This window comes from Lipophrys pholis (genome assembly GCF_963383615.2).
Source record: "Lipophrys pholis genome assembly, chromosome: 1".
Lineage (NCBI taxonomy): Eukaryota > Metazoa > Chordata > Actinopteri > Blenniiformes > Blenniidae > Lipophrys > Lipophrys pholis.
The window spans coordinates 55,034,248-55,050,493 of NC_137635.1; the positions used below are offsets into that span (position 1 = coordinate 55,034,248).

A 16,246-nucleotide genomic window follows, 5' to 3' on the forward strand; every position below is an offset into this window, starting at 1 on the left:
CCTCAACCTCATCTCCCCTCTTCCTCTTCCTCTCTCTTTCCCCTCTTTCCCCTCCTCCTCCTCCTCTTCATCTCTCTTTCCCCTCTTTCCGCTCCTCCTCTTCTTCCTCCTCTTCTTCCTCTTCTTCTTCCTCTTCTTCCTCCTCTTCCTCCTCTTCCTTCCTCAACCTCATCTCCCCTCTTCCTCTTCATCTCTCTTTCCCCTCTTTCCCCTCCTCCTCTTCCTCCTCTTCTTCCTCCTCTTCCTCCTCTTCCTTCCTCAACCTCATCTCCCCTCTTCCTCTTCATCTCTCTTTCCCCTCTTCTTCCTCCTCCTCCTCCTCCTCTTCATCTCTCTTTCCCCTCCTCTTCTTCCTCTTCCTCTTCTTCCTCCTCTTCCTTCTTCAACCTCATCTCCCCTCTTCCTCTTCATCTCTCTTTCCTCCTCCTCCTCCTCCTCCTCCTCCTCCTCCTCCTCCTCTTCATCCCGGGTATAAAAACTTCCTACACGTTGATCAAAATCGCGTTTTTATTTTTTCTTTCAGTTTTTTTCTCGTCTGTTAAAATTGAACGAAGGAAAATAAAAAGGTTTTAAATCAGAAATCTTCAAACGCTTTAAGGAAACACTCACATGCAGGTTTCATCCAGACGAGACAAATATTGAAAAGTAACAAGAAGTTTTTTAAACTTTAAAAAAAAAAAAAAAAAAAAAGTTGAAAACATTCGATTTTCTGATATTTCAGATTTTTTGATGATTTAAAAGCTCAAAGAAGAAAAATTAAAAAAGATTGAAATGTTTCAGTTTCTGTGTAAAACGGAATAAAAAGTTTAGTTCAAATTGAATTAGTTTCTATTGAAATCTTCAGATTTATAAAATGTTCCAGCTGCTTTGTTCGTTTCAGAGTTACAGAGTCACTAAAGTTTTACTTCTATTAAAACTCTAAATACACAAACTAAAAGGTTTCAAGCTTTTTGTTCTGCTTTTATTCATGTTCAGGTCATTTTCTCTCATTGGCAGAAGTTTAATCTATTTTTATGATTGAAATCGTCAATAATCTTCATGCTTTTACTTTCTAACCAGATTATGTGATTATTGATTATTATTACTTCTTTATTACTCAAACAACTCAAGCAGCACTTATTGTGGAATTTTTCCCGATCTCGTCGTCTACCTGAGGCTTTTATTTTGAAATCCAATGATGATTTTTATTCACAGTTTTTTTTTTTCTTTATTATTATTGATTATGTCTTTGTGTCACAGCGACGGAAACAAAGTTTTTATGACTTCAGAATCAGTTTTTAACAGTTTTGGTGCACCGGGCCTCACACACACACACACACACACACACACACACACACACACACACACACACACACACACACACACACACACACACACACACACACACACACACGTGTTGGTTTACGGTGTTTCCCAGGACGTGTGACTCAGACAAACACAGGAGCTCCTATAGTTTGGCCTGAGGTGCGCCCCCTGCTGGAGGCTTTTATGTCTGAGGTTTTTTCCCCCACTTGAGGACGTGACCTGTGATTTGTACACGACTTGTTTTTCTTCTCATTTCTCCTCTTTTGAATCCGACGTTCCGCCTCCTCCCTCCTGGCTCCTCCCCTCCTGGCCCCTCCCCTCCACCTCTTGGCCCCTCCCCTCCCGCCGCCATCGTTGCACTACATGTAAATAAAGTCGTGCGCTCTCCTCCGTGTCGTATGAACATTGTAAATCTTCCACCTTTGCTCAGTTTTCAGCGATCAGGATGACTGTTAGTTCTCATTTTGTACAATGTACAACCGTTATCATATCAGCCCGAGTGTGTGTGTGTGTGTGTGTGTGTGTGTGTGTGTGTGTGTGTGTGTGTGTGTGTGTGTGTGTTTTTATGGTGAACACACACACTGAACTTTTAATGTGTCTGAATGTTTCAACTTTATTTTATTTTTTTTAAGTGGAAGTTGAAGTGCGACTGGGGGCGTGTCCTCCTGACGGTTCCTGTTACACATGATGTGACTCTTGTTTTTTAAACTTTTTATATTCGTCCATCCGGCCGTGTTATTTCACATTTACTTATTTTTTGTTTTTTTGTTTTTTCTCTCGTGTGAAACGTTTGGATGTAATTCCAGTCGCTCTCTGGTTTTTACCTGCATGAGTAAAAGGTGTGTGCACCTTTTCTTTCTTCTTTGAGGGGGCGGGGCTTCTTCCCCCGACGTGAACAAAAATACTTTTTTTTTTTTTTTTTTTTTCTTCCTTTATGAACTTTTTCTAAAACTTCTCTCACGTCTTGGGAGCTGCTCACGCGCAGCTTTTAGAAAGTGAGCGAGCCGCTTCGTACACAGACTTAAACTGGCGTTGGTTCTGGCGCTGGTTCTGGCCGACTGGGACGACGCCGGCGGACGAGTTGTGCTGTTCTGTCCATATGTAAAGTATTACTCATGGCTTAACGTTTTCTATCCTCCGACTGTTTTGTTTCCGTTTGTTTTTTTGACACTTTAGCTAGCAATATGTACATAAATATATTCTATGTGCTAAACATGGAGGAAATAAATGTATCGACAAGTTCCTGTGATTCTATTTCTCTGGTTTCATTTCTAATTCATATTTCATGATTCATTTAAACGAGTCGCTGCGATGGAATAACAGAATTAAATGATAGAAAATGTAAATCAGCCCCGGCGAGTTCAGTAGGTAGAGCATCAGAGTCTCTAGGTAGAGGGTTCATGTCCCCCGTCCAGCTCAGCTGGTAGAGCATCAGAGTCTCTAGGTAGAGGGTTCATGTCCCCCGTCCAGCTCAGTAGGTAGAGCATCAGAGTCTCTAGGTAGAGGGTTCATGTCCCCCGTCCAGCTCAGCTGGTAGAGCATCAGAGTCTCTAGGTAGAGGGTTCATGTCCCCCGTCCAGCTCAGTAGGTAGAGCATCAGAGTCTCTAGGTAGAGGGTTCATGTCCCCCGTCCAGCTCAGCTGGTAGAGCATCAGAGTCTCTAGGTAGAGGGTTCATGTCCCCCGTCCAGCTCAGTAGGTAGAGCATCAGAGTCTCTAGGTAGAGGGTTCATGTCCCCCGTCCAGCTCAGCTGGTAGAGCATCAGAGTCTCTAGGTAGAGGGTTCATGCCCCCCGTCCAGCTCAGCTGGTAGAGCATCAGAGTCTCTAGGTAGAGGGTTCATGTCCCCCGTCCAGCTCAGTAGGTAGAGCATCAGAGTCTCTAGGTAGAGGGTTCATGTCCCCCGTCCAGATCAGTAGGTAGAGCATCAGAGTCTCAGTCTCTAGGTAGAGGGTTCATGTCCCCGTCCAGCTCAGTAGGTAGAGCATCAGAGTCTCAGTCTCTAGGTAGAGGGTTCATGTCCCCGTCCAGCTCAGTGGGTAGAGCATCAGACTCCCAGTCTCTAGGTAGAGGGTTCATGTCCCCCGTCCAGCTCAGTGGGTAGAGTATCAGACTCTCAGTCTCAAGGTAGAGGGTTCATGTCCCCCGTCCAGCTCAGCTGGTAGAGCATCAGAGTCTCTAGGTAGAGGGTTCATGTCCCCCGTCCAGCTCAGTAGGTAGAGCATCAGAGTCTCTAGGTAGAGGGTTCATGTCCCCCGTCCAGCTCAGTAGGTAGAGCATCAGAGTCTCTAGGTAGAGGGTTCATGTCCCCCGTCCAGCTCAGCTGGTAGAGCATCAGAGTCTCTAGGTAGAGGGTTCATGTCCCCCGTCCAGCTCAGCTGGTAGAGCATCAGAGTCTCTAGGTAGAGGGTTCATGTCCCCCGTCCAGCTCAGTAGGTAGAGCATCAGAGTCTCTAGGTAGAGGGTTCATGTCCCCCGTCCAGATCAGTAGGTAGAGCATCAGAGTCTCAGTCTCTAGGTAGAGGGTTCATGTCCCCGTCCAGCTCAGTAGGTAGAGCATCAGAGTCTCAGTCTCTAGGTAGAGGGTTCATGTCCCCGTCCAGCTCAGTAGGTAGAGCATCAGAGTCTCAGTCTCTAGGTAGAGGGTTCATGTCCCCGTCCAGCTCAGTAGGTAGAGCATCAGAGTCTCAGTCTCTAGGTAGAGGGTTCATGTCCCCGTCCAGCTCAGTGGGTAGAGCATCAGACTCCCAGTCTCTAGGTAGAGGGTTCATGTCCCCCGTCCAGCTCAGTGGGTAGAGTATCAGACTCTCAGTCTCAAGGTAGAGGGTTCATGTCCCCCGTCCAGCTCAGTGGGTAGAGCATCAGACTCTCAGTCTCTAGGTAGAGGGTTCATGTCCCCCGTCCAGCTCAGGAGGTAGAGCATCAGAGTCTCAAGGTAGAGGGTTCATGTCCCACGCCGGGCGCCACCTTCCTGTGGGCTCTCCTCCTTCCTGTGGGCTCTCCTCCTTCCTGTGGGCTCTCCACCTTCCTGTGGGCTCTCCACCTGCAGGAAGGTTCCTAATGGGTCAATGTGATCTGGGTGACGGTGCTCAGACTGACACCACCACCACCCGGGGAGGGAGGAGATGGAGGAGATGGAGGAGATGGAGGAGATGGATGGAAACAAGTTGGTGAAATTATCACCCGCATGAAGAAGCTTCTTATTCCAGTCATCATGTGAAATGTTCTCTGGTTTCTAAAACTACGACTCTACAGAACAACATATAGAACTTATAGAACATATAGAACTTATAGAACATAAGGAACGACGCATGGAGATTTATTTAACATTTAACTTTTGGTTCGATCCAGAAGTTTATTAAACTCAGATTAAGTTTCAGTTCTTTGTAAAACAAATAAATTTATACACAAGGAAAAAAAATATTTTTCTAAATATAATTATGTGATAATATATTGACATATTTCTGTATTCATTGGCATAGTACTTTTTTATTTTTAAATTTTAATCCAATTTAAGAATAACAATTTCTTTTTCTTGCGTGTACTATTTTATGTAGTATGGCGTAGTATGGATTTACATTTTCTTTATTTCCCAATTAAAGTATATCATTTTGAAATAAAAGTATATATATGTATGATATATATATACATAAAAAATAAAAAAATTTATTTCAATAAAAGGCAAAGTAAACCCAAACATCATAAAACACAAAAAATTAATGAATAAAAATCAGTCAAACCAACAAGCGTCAAACTTTTCCATTCAGAGGCAGTAAATAAAGTATCTTTGTTATGAATCAATACTTTTGTTATATTTTTTATCAATTTTATTACAATATTTTTTTATTGTACAATTATATTACTTTAGTGAGAGAATAAAATGTAAATTCTGGTCTAAGAATGAAAACGCTCCTGTACTACATAAAATAGTGTATGTTACTTATATGTATGTTATACGTGTGTGTGTGTGTATATATATACGTGTGTGTATATACACGTACATGGAGAAAAACAAAATATGTCTAAAAATCTATTTAGATAATCTGGATTATTTGTGGCACATTTGTAGATCAATGAGACAAACTTCAACAATTTTTTGTCAAAAGTTTTATTCATCTGAAAAAAAAATCTTTGTCAACAAATAAGACTTTAAAAAAGGGGGCGGGGCCAAACGTTTTGCTGATGACTGACATAAACAAACGGTGAAGAAAGTGCTTTTTTCTCTGTGTTGAGCATTCGTACAGTTAAAGGGTCTCGGTGTAAATGCTGTGAGTCCTGATCGATCGATCGATCGATCGATTGATTGATCGTTGGAAAAATACGAAGAACTTCTGTCGCTTGTATTTACAATCATGAGGAGATGCAGAAGATGCAGCGTCACCTTATTGTTTTTATTTAATCCCAGCCGCTTTTTAAAATCAACGTCGCTCCGTTTGAAAGATCAATAAAAACAGTTTAGCTAAAAAATGTTCACGCATACAGAAGCATCTAAAAAACAAATATCTGTATAAAATCTCAAAGCTCATTTTCCTCATTTAATTTAAATATTTAAAAAAAATGTTTACATCTTCGTTTATAATCTCCGCTGAGCCAGAACCTCAAAATAAACTATTCCACAAGTTCTTCAATGAAAAGATGCAAATCAAATGTTTTACTTTGTCGCTTTCAAACGTGTAAATAACTGAGAAAATGAGCTTTTAAAGGATTTTTGAGCTGCTTCTGTAAATTTGACTGAGAAGAGTTCTGATCCAAAGTGACTGTAATTCCTTCTGCTCACCACTAGAGGTCAGAAGATACCTAGAATTTAACTGGGATTTTTGGCTTATTACATCATTATTGCCTCGTCATTTCACTAAATTAAGCCTGAAAACAAACTTTTACCGCTGGAATTTCCAAATGACACATTTTTAATATGAAACCTTGAGAAACTTTAAAAAAAAAAAAAAGAAAAAGAAGAAGAAGTTGTTCCCTCCTGTAAAACTGTCCGCTGGCTCTTCCTGCTCTTGAGGTCACTTCCTGTTTGTCCAGCCGATGAAGATGTTTGGTCGAGATTCTAACCTCTACCGGCTCGGAGGGTAAACTCTACACTGTACATAAGGAGGGAGTCGTCTGTATATAAAATAACACAATTCAACTGAATATTCAACTTGTTTTATTTCAACCGAGCACAATTCTGAATGTAAAATATGTTATTGCACTTTATATTGAAACAGGAAGTCGTAAATTTGAAGCAAAAGATCTAAAGATAAAAAAAAAAAAAAAAAACTTTTTCGAATGAAGGTTTTACAGTGTTGTGGATCAGAACTTATCAGAATGTTTTAATAGAAAACCCTAAAATTGCGTCGTTATCAGGGCGACGTGCATCTCCCAGGATTAACGTGTCGGTTCTACAGAACCTCCGATCAGATTCACCTTTTCTCTTCACGCCCGTTTCACTCGGAGTACACAAAGCTTTTTGTTCCTTTTTCTTTTTTATATTAGCAAATATTCAAGAGCAAAACATTCTCGAACGTCTCGTCGTATAATTCTAAAAGAGAAAGAAAATAAATTAAATCCGTTTCTTTTTGTACATACTTACAGGATATGGGTTTAGGTGTTTGTTAGAGGCTCTTGAGGAGAAGAACACTGATTTCATTGGAAGTGACTTTAAAAGAAAAGAGGCCAACGTGAATGGAGTGTACCTGACGGTGGCGGGCGGCGCCCTCGTATCAAAACATGTCGCACTCTGTGCTCGGTATCGTAAAGATCTCCTCGCTTTGGGGATTTCCTGTGAATCTTTTCTGAAGATATGGTGAGAAAACAAAGGGATCGAACAGGAAACGACAGTCACGTGTTTTCAAAAGCCACAATCTTTGCTACGATGACGATTGTCCTCTACTGCCCCCTGGTGGCCGCCATGCAGTAAGACATTTATTGCAATGGACGGAGGCGGCGGCTCGTCTGAACGCCGCGAGCTGCCTGGGAGACGACACCCGGGGCAGAAGGCGCCCTCTCCTCCTGCCTGCCGCCCACTGGGGGGCGCTACATGTTGTACGCCACGTAGATGGGGTCCAGCTGGTCGGCCAGGAAGCCGTCCCGCAGGTGCATGCGCTGCTTCTCGCCGCGGGAGTTGATGGGGATGACGCCGATGTCGACCACCACGACCACGCCCACGATGAGGTAGTGCTCCTCCAGGACCACGTTGGTCACCAGCGGGACCAGGTCCAGGGCCTCCTGCTCCGAGCCGTCCAGCTCCACCACCGCCACCAGCAGGTTGGTCCAGGTGAACACCGCGCTGCGGCGCCGGGCAAACGGGAAAACAACCATTTAACTCCCCAGTTCACCTGACAAACTCCCTTCACCTCACGGCGACGATCCTGTTCAGCTGAACGTTTCTTAAAACGCCTCTGATGCAGTTTGTTCATATTTTGCTCGCGTGCTAAAGATGTAGCCACCAGCTAATGCTAAGGTTACTCTTAATGCTGCACGTCGACAACAAGGTGGAGAAGCAGCAAGAAGACAAGACGGGGTGTGGAAAAGTGAGTTCGAGGCTGGTACTACGTCTAGCAGGGTGGAGGCATGCTAATGCTAACGCAAGCTAATGCTAACGCTAATACCAGCTAATGTTGAAGCTAACGGTTTATGTTTTAACTAATTATTTTAAAATAGAAATGAATTCATCTGAAAATCAGTGGATGTTTGTATCTTTGTGTTAATTAGAAGAATATTTTAAAAACAATTGAGGAATTCCAAAAATTAATTCATTGTGTTTAGAATTAACATGAAATCATTAAAATGGAGACAAAAGTACTCGGATACTTGTTATTTTCACGACAGTGAACTGAACATCAGCTAGGTTGTAGCGCTGATCACAACATCCCCACAAAAACCTCGTTTCCACCACGCAGAACGGGTCAGTATGGGTCAGTACAGGTCGGTACGGGTCAGTACAGGTCGGAACGGGTCAGTACAGGTCGGTACGGGTCAGAACGGGTCAGTACAGGTCGGTACGGGTCAGAACGGGATAATAAGGGTCAGTACAGGTCGGAACGGGTCAGTACAGGTCAGTACGGGTTGGAACGGGCCGGTATGGGTCAGTAAGGGCCAAAACAGGTCATTACAGGTTGGAACTGGTTGGAACGGGTCAGGAAGGGTCAATACGGGCCAGTATTGGTCAGAACGGGCTCAAACAGGTCAGTACGGGTCAGTACAGGTCAGTACGGGCCGTTAGGTAAGGCAAAGCGTACCCAGACCCAACTCTGTTGCTGCCCGTCCAAAGTGACGATCGTCACCGACAGTAACCGTTCGGTACTTAAGGTTCTATCCACAGCCTTTGTCAGTAGAAACGTAGAACCGGTACCGTCCTGTCGCGGTGGAAACGAGGCGACCTGCGGGGAGTGTTTGGCGTCTCGCCGGCTCCTCACCACTCTGTGATGCTCTTGTGCGTCCTGATGACGGACGTCTCGATGTCGATGGGGTGGTAACGCATCCCCCGCAGCTCCATGGCTTCCTCGAGCGCCCCCACCACGTAGAGCGCGTCGTGACGCTCTGCACACACACACACACACACACTCAGATCCAGAACCACTGTGAGCGGCGCCGCCCGGCACCCGGCGCCGCCCGCCCCCCTCACCTCCACTGGCGTCGGTCAGCTCGGTGCGCCGCAGGAAGCCCAGGTACCCGGTTCGAGCCCAGACGGTCTGCGTGTCTCCGAAGCTCAGTCTGGAGGTGAAGTGGTCCGACTGCAGCGCCTCGTCGCCGTACACCGCCAAGTAGCCGCTGGCGTTGTGGCCGCTGTGCACCCAGATCTACCGACAGGAAGTGGGAGGAGCTTCATACGTACAAATCTAACCCACTGTACTTGACCTCCAGGGTCAAAGGTCATGAAACGTTTACAGTCTGAACACACCTCCCCCAGGTGAGACTCTCCCATTGGTCCTTTAGTCTCTGGGTTGGCGATGATGATCCGAACTCCTGGAAGGATCTGTGGGGGGGTGGGGTGGGGGGGAGGGGGGGAGGGGTGGGGGGTGGGGGGTGGGGGGGAGGGGTGGGTGGGGTGGAGGAGAGTCAGACAGCTGTCTGGTAATACGAATCACTCAGTTGTGACCCGGTTCTTCTGAGTCAGTGTTGTTGGGGAACTGATTCATTACGAATCACTTGAGTCTGTTGATGTTCTGAGTTCGTCGACTCGCTTCATAGATCCATGATTCCTGATTCAGTAGGAAGATCCGACTCATTGACCCGGTGAGTCAGTTTCTAAGAACTTTTACCTTTCCAGACTCCATCAGCGGCAGACTGTGAGGTGATCCTCTCTCCACCAGTCGCACCCTGCAGGGACACAGCAACATGTTGCTCACAATCATCACTCTCTCTGTCATGCAACCGGCCGCCAGTAATAGGAACTGCAACGTGAGCAACCAGCAACTTCATTAGTGTGTGCAATGAAGAGATGTTGTCACTTAAAACCAAAACAGTTTGGGTCTTCTGATATAAAATCCACTGGAGCAACTTTAACCTGCAACAACCACATGGAGCAACTTTAACCTGCAGCAACCACTTGGAGCAACTTTAACCTGCAACAACCACATGGAGCAACTTTTTTCCTGCCGCAACCACATGGAGCAACTATAACCTGCAACAACCACATGGAGCAACTTTAACCTGCAGCAACCACATGGAGCAACTTTAACCTGCAACAACCACATGGAGCAACTTTTTTCCTGCAGCAACCACATGGAGCAACTTTAACCTGCAGCAACCACATGGAGCAACTATAGCCTGCAGCAACCACATGGAGCAACTTTAACCTGCAGCAACCACATGGAGCAACTATAGCCTGCAGCAACCACATGGAGCAACTTTAACCTGCAGCAACCACATGGAGCAACTTTAACCTGCAACAACCACATGGAGCAACTTTTTTCCTGCAGCAACCACATGGAGCAACTTTAACCTGCAGCAACCACACGGAGCAACTTTAGCCTGATGCAACCACATGGAGCAACTTTAACCTGCAGCAACCAGATGGAGCAACTTTAACCTGCAACAACCACATGGAGCAACTTTTTTCCTGCAGCAACCACATGGAGCAACTTTAACCTGCAGCAACCACACGGAGCAACTTTAGCCTGATGCAACCACATGGAGCAACTTTAACCTGCAGCAACCAGATGGAGCAACTTTAACCTGCAGCAACTTGTGAAGATGAAAATGTTAATTATGTCTGTTTACTAGAAATGGTTGACAGCAGGTAAAACTAACTGACAGGATGTTTAGTAGAATATCAGTTTGTTTAATTCTCCGCCTGAGATTTCATCACAGAAATCTAATTTTAAAAAGAAAACAAGGTCGTGCCGAGCAATCAGCGGTCCAGCTGTGAATCACAACACAGAAGGCTGGAGGGTTTAAATCAGCACTGATGAAGTGTAATCACACACCGACAGGAATATTTACACGCAGCAGGGCTGCAGAGCATGCTGGGAGTTTTCTGGCTGCAGAGCAGCAGACGTGGCCTGAACCTCCTCAGCTGGACCAGGAAGTGGAGCTGGATTAACGTAAAACCAGCCAGTAATCCGGCGGCGACGCCATCAGGCCACATCTGAATAACTGCTTGTTATGTTGGAGTACCACTTATGACCACCAGACGTCACTGTTTGACAGCAGAATAATGCTACAGGAACATTAAAACCTCCATTACTGCCGATTTAACTGCCGAACAAGAAAAATCGACTCAGCAGAATTTGTGTCTTCAGGAGGCGTTTTCTTCCTAACAAGTGTGACTCATAGTCCAGAGAATACGGTATTTTAAAGTTGAGAAATAAACCTGTTTCTGCAGTTTACTTGGAAACTGACATTGTTTTGAAAATGTTGCCACGCAAACACAAAACCTTTGTGAAGCCAAATCGTTGCATTCTGATCTGAAACGTGGAGCAACTGGAGCAACTGGAGCAACCGGAGCAACCGGAGCAACCGGAGCCTGAAGCTCTGATCGCCGTCGGAGGGAAAGAGAAGGAAAGAAAACGTTTCAGCGTTTTGGAGAGAAAAGCTAAACGGTGAATCAGGAGGAGATGTGACTCGAGCCGGACTTCCTGTGTGAGAAGATCAAGAAGATGGAAACAGGGACGGCGTTTCAGGCTGAAACAGTCTGGAGGCGGAGCCTAACCTGTCGTGTCGCAGCGCCCTCATGTCCACGAACACGATGGTGGGATCAGGTCCTGACGTCCCCTGAGGGAAACGGCAACAACACACACTCAGTACACACTCCTAACACAGACTCCTACTCCTACTTCTATTTCTACTTCTACTTGTACTCCTACTCCTACTCCTACTTGTACTTCTATGTGACACCAGCTTTCCGTCAGTGGAGGAACAGAAAGCTTCAGGTTCAGGATCAAACCTGGACCCTGATGGAGACGACAGGAGGGTTTCTGAGGAGGAGCTGGAACTGAAGTGGAATGAGAATAGATGGACATGCCAACAGAAAAGGAAGGAGGAAGAGGAGGAGGAGGAGGAGGAGGAGGAAGGTGAAGGAGTGATGAAGACACGAAAGAAACAATCGTCTAAATGAATTAACTCCTTCTGCTCCGACTGAAGAGCCTCAACCCAGAGTGAGAGGAAGAAGAAGAAGAAGTGAGAGGAAGAAGAAGAAGAAGTGAGAGGAAGACCCCGACCTCTTTTCCTCCACCGTCCCTCCAGGAATACCCCCCCTCCTCCCCCCCTCCCCCTCCTGATTGGTTGGCTTACTGCAGACTGATGGCTCACTCATTGGCTGGCTGATTGATGACCAACTGATTGATTTTGACCAACTGATTGATTTTGACCAACTGATTGATTTTGACCAACATCTACACGACTTGGACCTGAAGTGAAGATCCAGTCTGTTTCCTCTGATTGTTGCTGGAGTCAGAACCGCGTCCAGAACAGGTCCAGACGATTTAAACATTTAAGTTAATGCAGGAAACCTCCTCAGGTTTGTACTTAGAAGGACAAAATAAACACAATTGAACTAGTGATTCTAAAATGTTGGTTTCTGCTTTGAGCTTCAGGGTGGAGACGCCTCCACGTAGACACAAGCTGTGGTTCCTACTCCTGCTGCTCCACCCGGATCCACGCTACACACATCACAGACTCTACAGCCTCGTTCAGTGGTAGCGTCTGCAGCTAGACAGCAGCTGATCAGTGAACAGCTGAGGAGCAGGAGGAGGAAGAAGAGGAGGAGGAGGAGGAAGAGGAAGAGGAAGAGGAGGAAGAGGAGGAGGAAGAGGAGGAAGAGGAGGAGGAGGAAGAGGAGGAAGAGGAGGAGGAGGAAGAGGGAGAGAAAGAGGAGGAGGAGGAAGAGAAAGAGGAGGAGGAAGAGGAAGAGGATTAGGAAGAGGAGGAGGAGGAGGAGGAGGAGGAAGTGGCTGGTGGGGGGTTCATGGTGGGTCCCTACCTGATCTGCAAGCTTTCCCAGCCTGTGAGGCTATAGCAGCAGGAGGAGGAGGAGGAGGAGGAGGAAGAGGAGGAAGATGAGGAAGAAGAGGAGGAGGGCGGAGACAAAAAACAAGCATGAGACATGAGGGCGGGGTTATGAATAAAACAAGGAAGTAAAAGGAAAAAAAATGTCAAAACAGGAAACAGAAAAGAAGCAGAAAACTGTTGAGCCGAACGTCAGAGGAGTTAAAACGTCAGAGGAGTTAAACTTCAGAGGAGTTAAACTTCAGGGGAGTTAAACTTCAGGGGAGTTAAAACTTCAGAGGAGTTAAAACTTCAGAGGAGTTAAACTTCAGGGGAGTTAAACTTCAGGGGGGTTAAAACTTCTGGGGAGTTAAAACTTCAGAGGAGTTAAACTTCAGGGGAGTTAAACTTCAGGGGAGTTAAACTTCGGGGGGGTTAAACTTCGGGGGAGTTAAAACTTCAGAGGAGTTAAACTTCAGGGGAGTTAAACTTCAGGGGGGTTAAAACTTCAGGGGAGTTAAACTTCGGGGAGTTAAAACTTCAGAGGAGTTAAACTTCAGAGGAGTTAACTTGAGATGAGTTGAAACTTTGGATGAGTTGAAACTTTGAATGAGTTAAACTTCAGAGGCGTTAAACTTCGGATGAGTTAAACTTCAGAGGAGTTAAAGATTGACCGTTATTCAAATCTGATGAAAGAACTGCTATTAGTCTTGTTGGGAGAGCTGCAGCATCACGTGTTTCACCTCCGTCATCATTTGTTCATTTTCCACTGAGTTGTTGGAACCAAGCAGCTCAGACTGGGAGGAGAAGATGAATCTACTTTTATACTTCTACACCTCATCATGGACCCTGAGCTCCTGATGTCAACATGTTGACGACCACAGAGAAGAAGAGCTGAGCAGAGCAGAGAGGAAGAGCAGAGAGGAAGAGCAGAGAGGAAGAGCAGAGAGGAAGAGCAGAGAGGAGGAAGAGAGGAGGAAGAGAGGAGGAAGAGAGGAGGAGTGACCTGCAGGCAGATGGCCAGGTTGACTCTGCAGCCGAAGGCGGTGCTGACGGCTCTCGGGTGGAGGCCGAGGTCCTTGAAGAGTTTGGAGAAGGACTGAGTCAGAGCGATGCGAGGACGCTCCTCCGCCACCACCACACAGGTCCTGACCCGGGACAGGTCCAGACCCCGGGCCTGCAACACACACACACACACACACACACACACACACACACACACACACACACACACACACACACACACACACACACACACACACACACACACACACACACACACACACACACACACACACACACACACACACACACACACACACACACACACACACACACACACACACACACACACACTGAGGAGCTGCACCACGTCTGTTGTATGTGTGTGTGTGTGTGTGTGTGTGTGTGTGTGTGTGTGTGTGTGTGTGTGTGTGTGTGTGTGTGTGTGTGTGTGTGTGTGTGTGTGTGTGTGTGTCTGTACCTTCAGGGCGTCGGTCTGCAGACCCAGGCCCCTGGTGCACAGCTCCATGACGCTGTAGGAGCAGAAGGTGTCGCGGACTTTCTGCTGACTGACGGCCGACAGCCAGAGAGACGGATTGACCTCCAGCTCGGACGGAGGGATGAGGATGGACTGATGGCCTGAGTACACACTGCACACACACACACACACACACACACACACACACACACACACACACACACACACACACACATGAAAACACATCGTTTTCACTGTTTCACATCATTTTTTAAACTTTTTCTGAAAATAAAACGAGTTTCCACTGGAATCGCCGCCATGTAAACGAACGCGGTCTTCGTAACGTTGCCGTGGTAACGGAGGCCTTCATTTTGTGGGTGTAGTTTGTTGACCTGACCTGCAGAGGCACCAGAGGACGAAGCCCAGGCCGCAGTACGGGTCGAGGCAGATGGCCACCTCTCTGGACGGGTAGAGCTCACACTGCAGCTTGATGGAGCGGCAGAAGGCACTGGTGGCTGTGTGAGACATCTGCAACACACACACACACACACACACACACACACACACACACACACACACACACACACACACACACACACACACACACACACACACACACACACACACACACACACACACACACACACACACACACACACACACACACACACACACACACACACTGTGTGTGGTTAATGCTCATGCCTCCTCACTCGTCGCCTCCAGAAAGAATAAATTAGACCAAAAGTCACATCAGAAACAATAGAAACGTCTCAAATGCGTCACTTATTGGTTCTGAACTTTATCTGACTGTTTGATCCTCAGATTTCACAGCAGCTCAAGATGTTCTTGAAAATCTTCTGATGTTAAACTTGTTCTGTCAGATGTAGTCATTGTTCTATAGCTATTGTAGGAATGAGTGACAGCTCCTGCAGTACTCCAGTCAGCCTCTAGGGGGAATCACTAGCCCAGCTTGACACTATCGGAACTTCATTTTGAACGAAGAAAAGAAAGTAAAGTTTCAGGGTGAAATGCTGTGTGTGTGTGTGTGTGTGTGTGTATGTGTGTGTGTGTGTGTGTGTGTGTGTGTGTGTGTGTGTGTGTGTGTGTGTGTGTGTGTGTGTGTGTGTGTGTGTGTGTGTGTGTGTACCTTGACTCCAGCCAGCATGCCGGTGGTGGAGACGCTGAAGTCCAGGTAGGCCAGGGTGTCGGGGTCGGAGGGTTTATTCAGCAGAGGAGGTTTTTTCTTTGGTAAATCATCTGAAGGAGAAACGGAGTCGATCAGCAAAGAGCAGAGTCAGCAAAGAAAACTCACCGTGAGGTTCCCATGTTCTCCCTGAATGTTCCCATGTTCTCCCCGAGTGTTCCCATGTTCTCCCCGAGTGTTCCCATGTTCCCCCCGAGTGTTCCCCCCGAGTGTTCCCATGTTCTCCCTGAGTGTTCCTATGTTCCCCCTGAGTGTTCCCATGTTCTCCCTGAGTGTTCCCATGTTCTCCCTGAGTGTTCCCATGTTCTCCCTGAGTGTTCCCATGTTTTCCCCGAGTGTTCCCATGTTCCCCCCGAGTGTTCCCCCCGAGTGTTCCCATGTTCTCCCTGAGTGTTCCCTGAGTGTTCCTATGTTCCCCCCGAGTGTTCCCTGAGTGTTCCTATGTTCCCCCCGAGTGTTCCCCCCGAGTGTTCCTATGTTCTCCCTGAGTGTTCCCATGTTCTCCCTGAGTGTTCCTATGTTCTCCCTGAGTGTTCCCATGTTCTCCCTGAGTGTTCCCATGTTCTCCCTGAGTGTTCCCATGTTTTCCCCGAGTGTTCCCATGTTCCCCCCGAGTGTTCCCCCCGAGTGTTCCCATGTTCTCCCTGAGTGTTCCCTGAGTGTTCCTATGTTCCCCCCGAGTGTTCCCCCCGAGTGTTCCCCCCGAGTGTTCCCATGTTCTCCCTGAGTGTTCCCTGAGTGTTCCCATGTTCTCCCTGAGTGTTCCCTGAGTGTTCCTATGTTCCCCCCGAGTGTTCCCCCCGAGTGTTCCCATGTTCTCCCTGAGTGTTCCCTGAGTGT

At 46.7% G+C, this 16,246-nt stretch overlaps 1 protein-coding gene across 1 annotated transcript in view; it reads right to left on the reverse strand.

Moving 5' to 3' along the window:
- Positions 1-5,407: 5,407 nt before the first annotated feature.
- The window catches only part of LOC308115960 (disco-interacting protein 2 homolog C-like), a gene marked incomplete at its 5' end in the record, with an annotated part of 34,959 nt that continues 24,120 nt past the window's right edge, over positions 5,408-16,246 (reverse strand). Inside the window, 11 exon segments of the mRNA XM_080473860.1 lie at positions 5,408-7,578; positions 8,708-8,831; positions 8,917-9,091; positions 9,193-9,267; positions 9,554-9,611; positions 11,446-11,507; positions 12,715-12,744; positions 13,726-13,896; positions 14,203-14,371; positions 14,597-14,727; positions 15,350-15,459. Coding sequence (XP_080329986.1) covers positions 7,326-7,578; positions 8,708-8,831; positions 8,917-9,091; positions 9,193-9,267; positions 9,554-9,611; positions 11,446-11,507; positions 12,715-12,744; positions 13,726-13,896; positions 14,203-14,371; positions 14,597-14,727; positions 15,350-15,459 — 1,358 coding nt within the window. The 3' untranslated portion in view covers positions 5,408-7,325.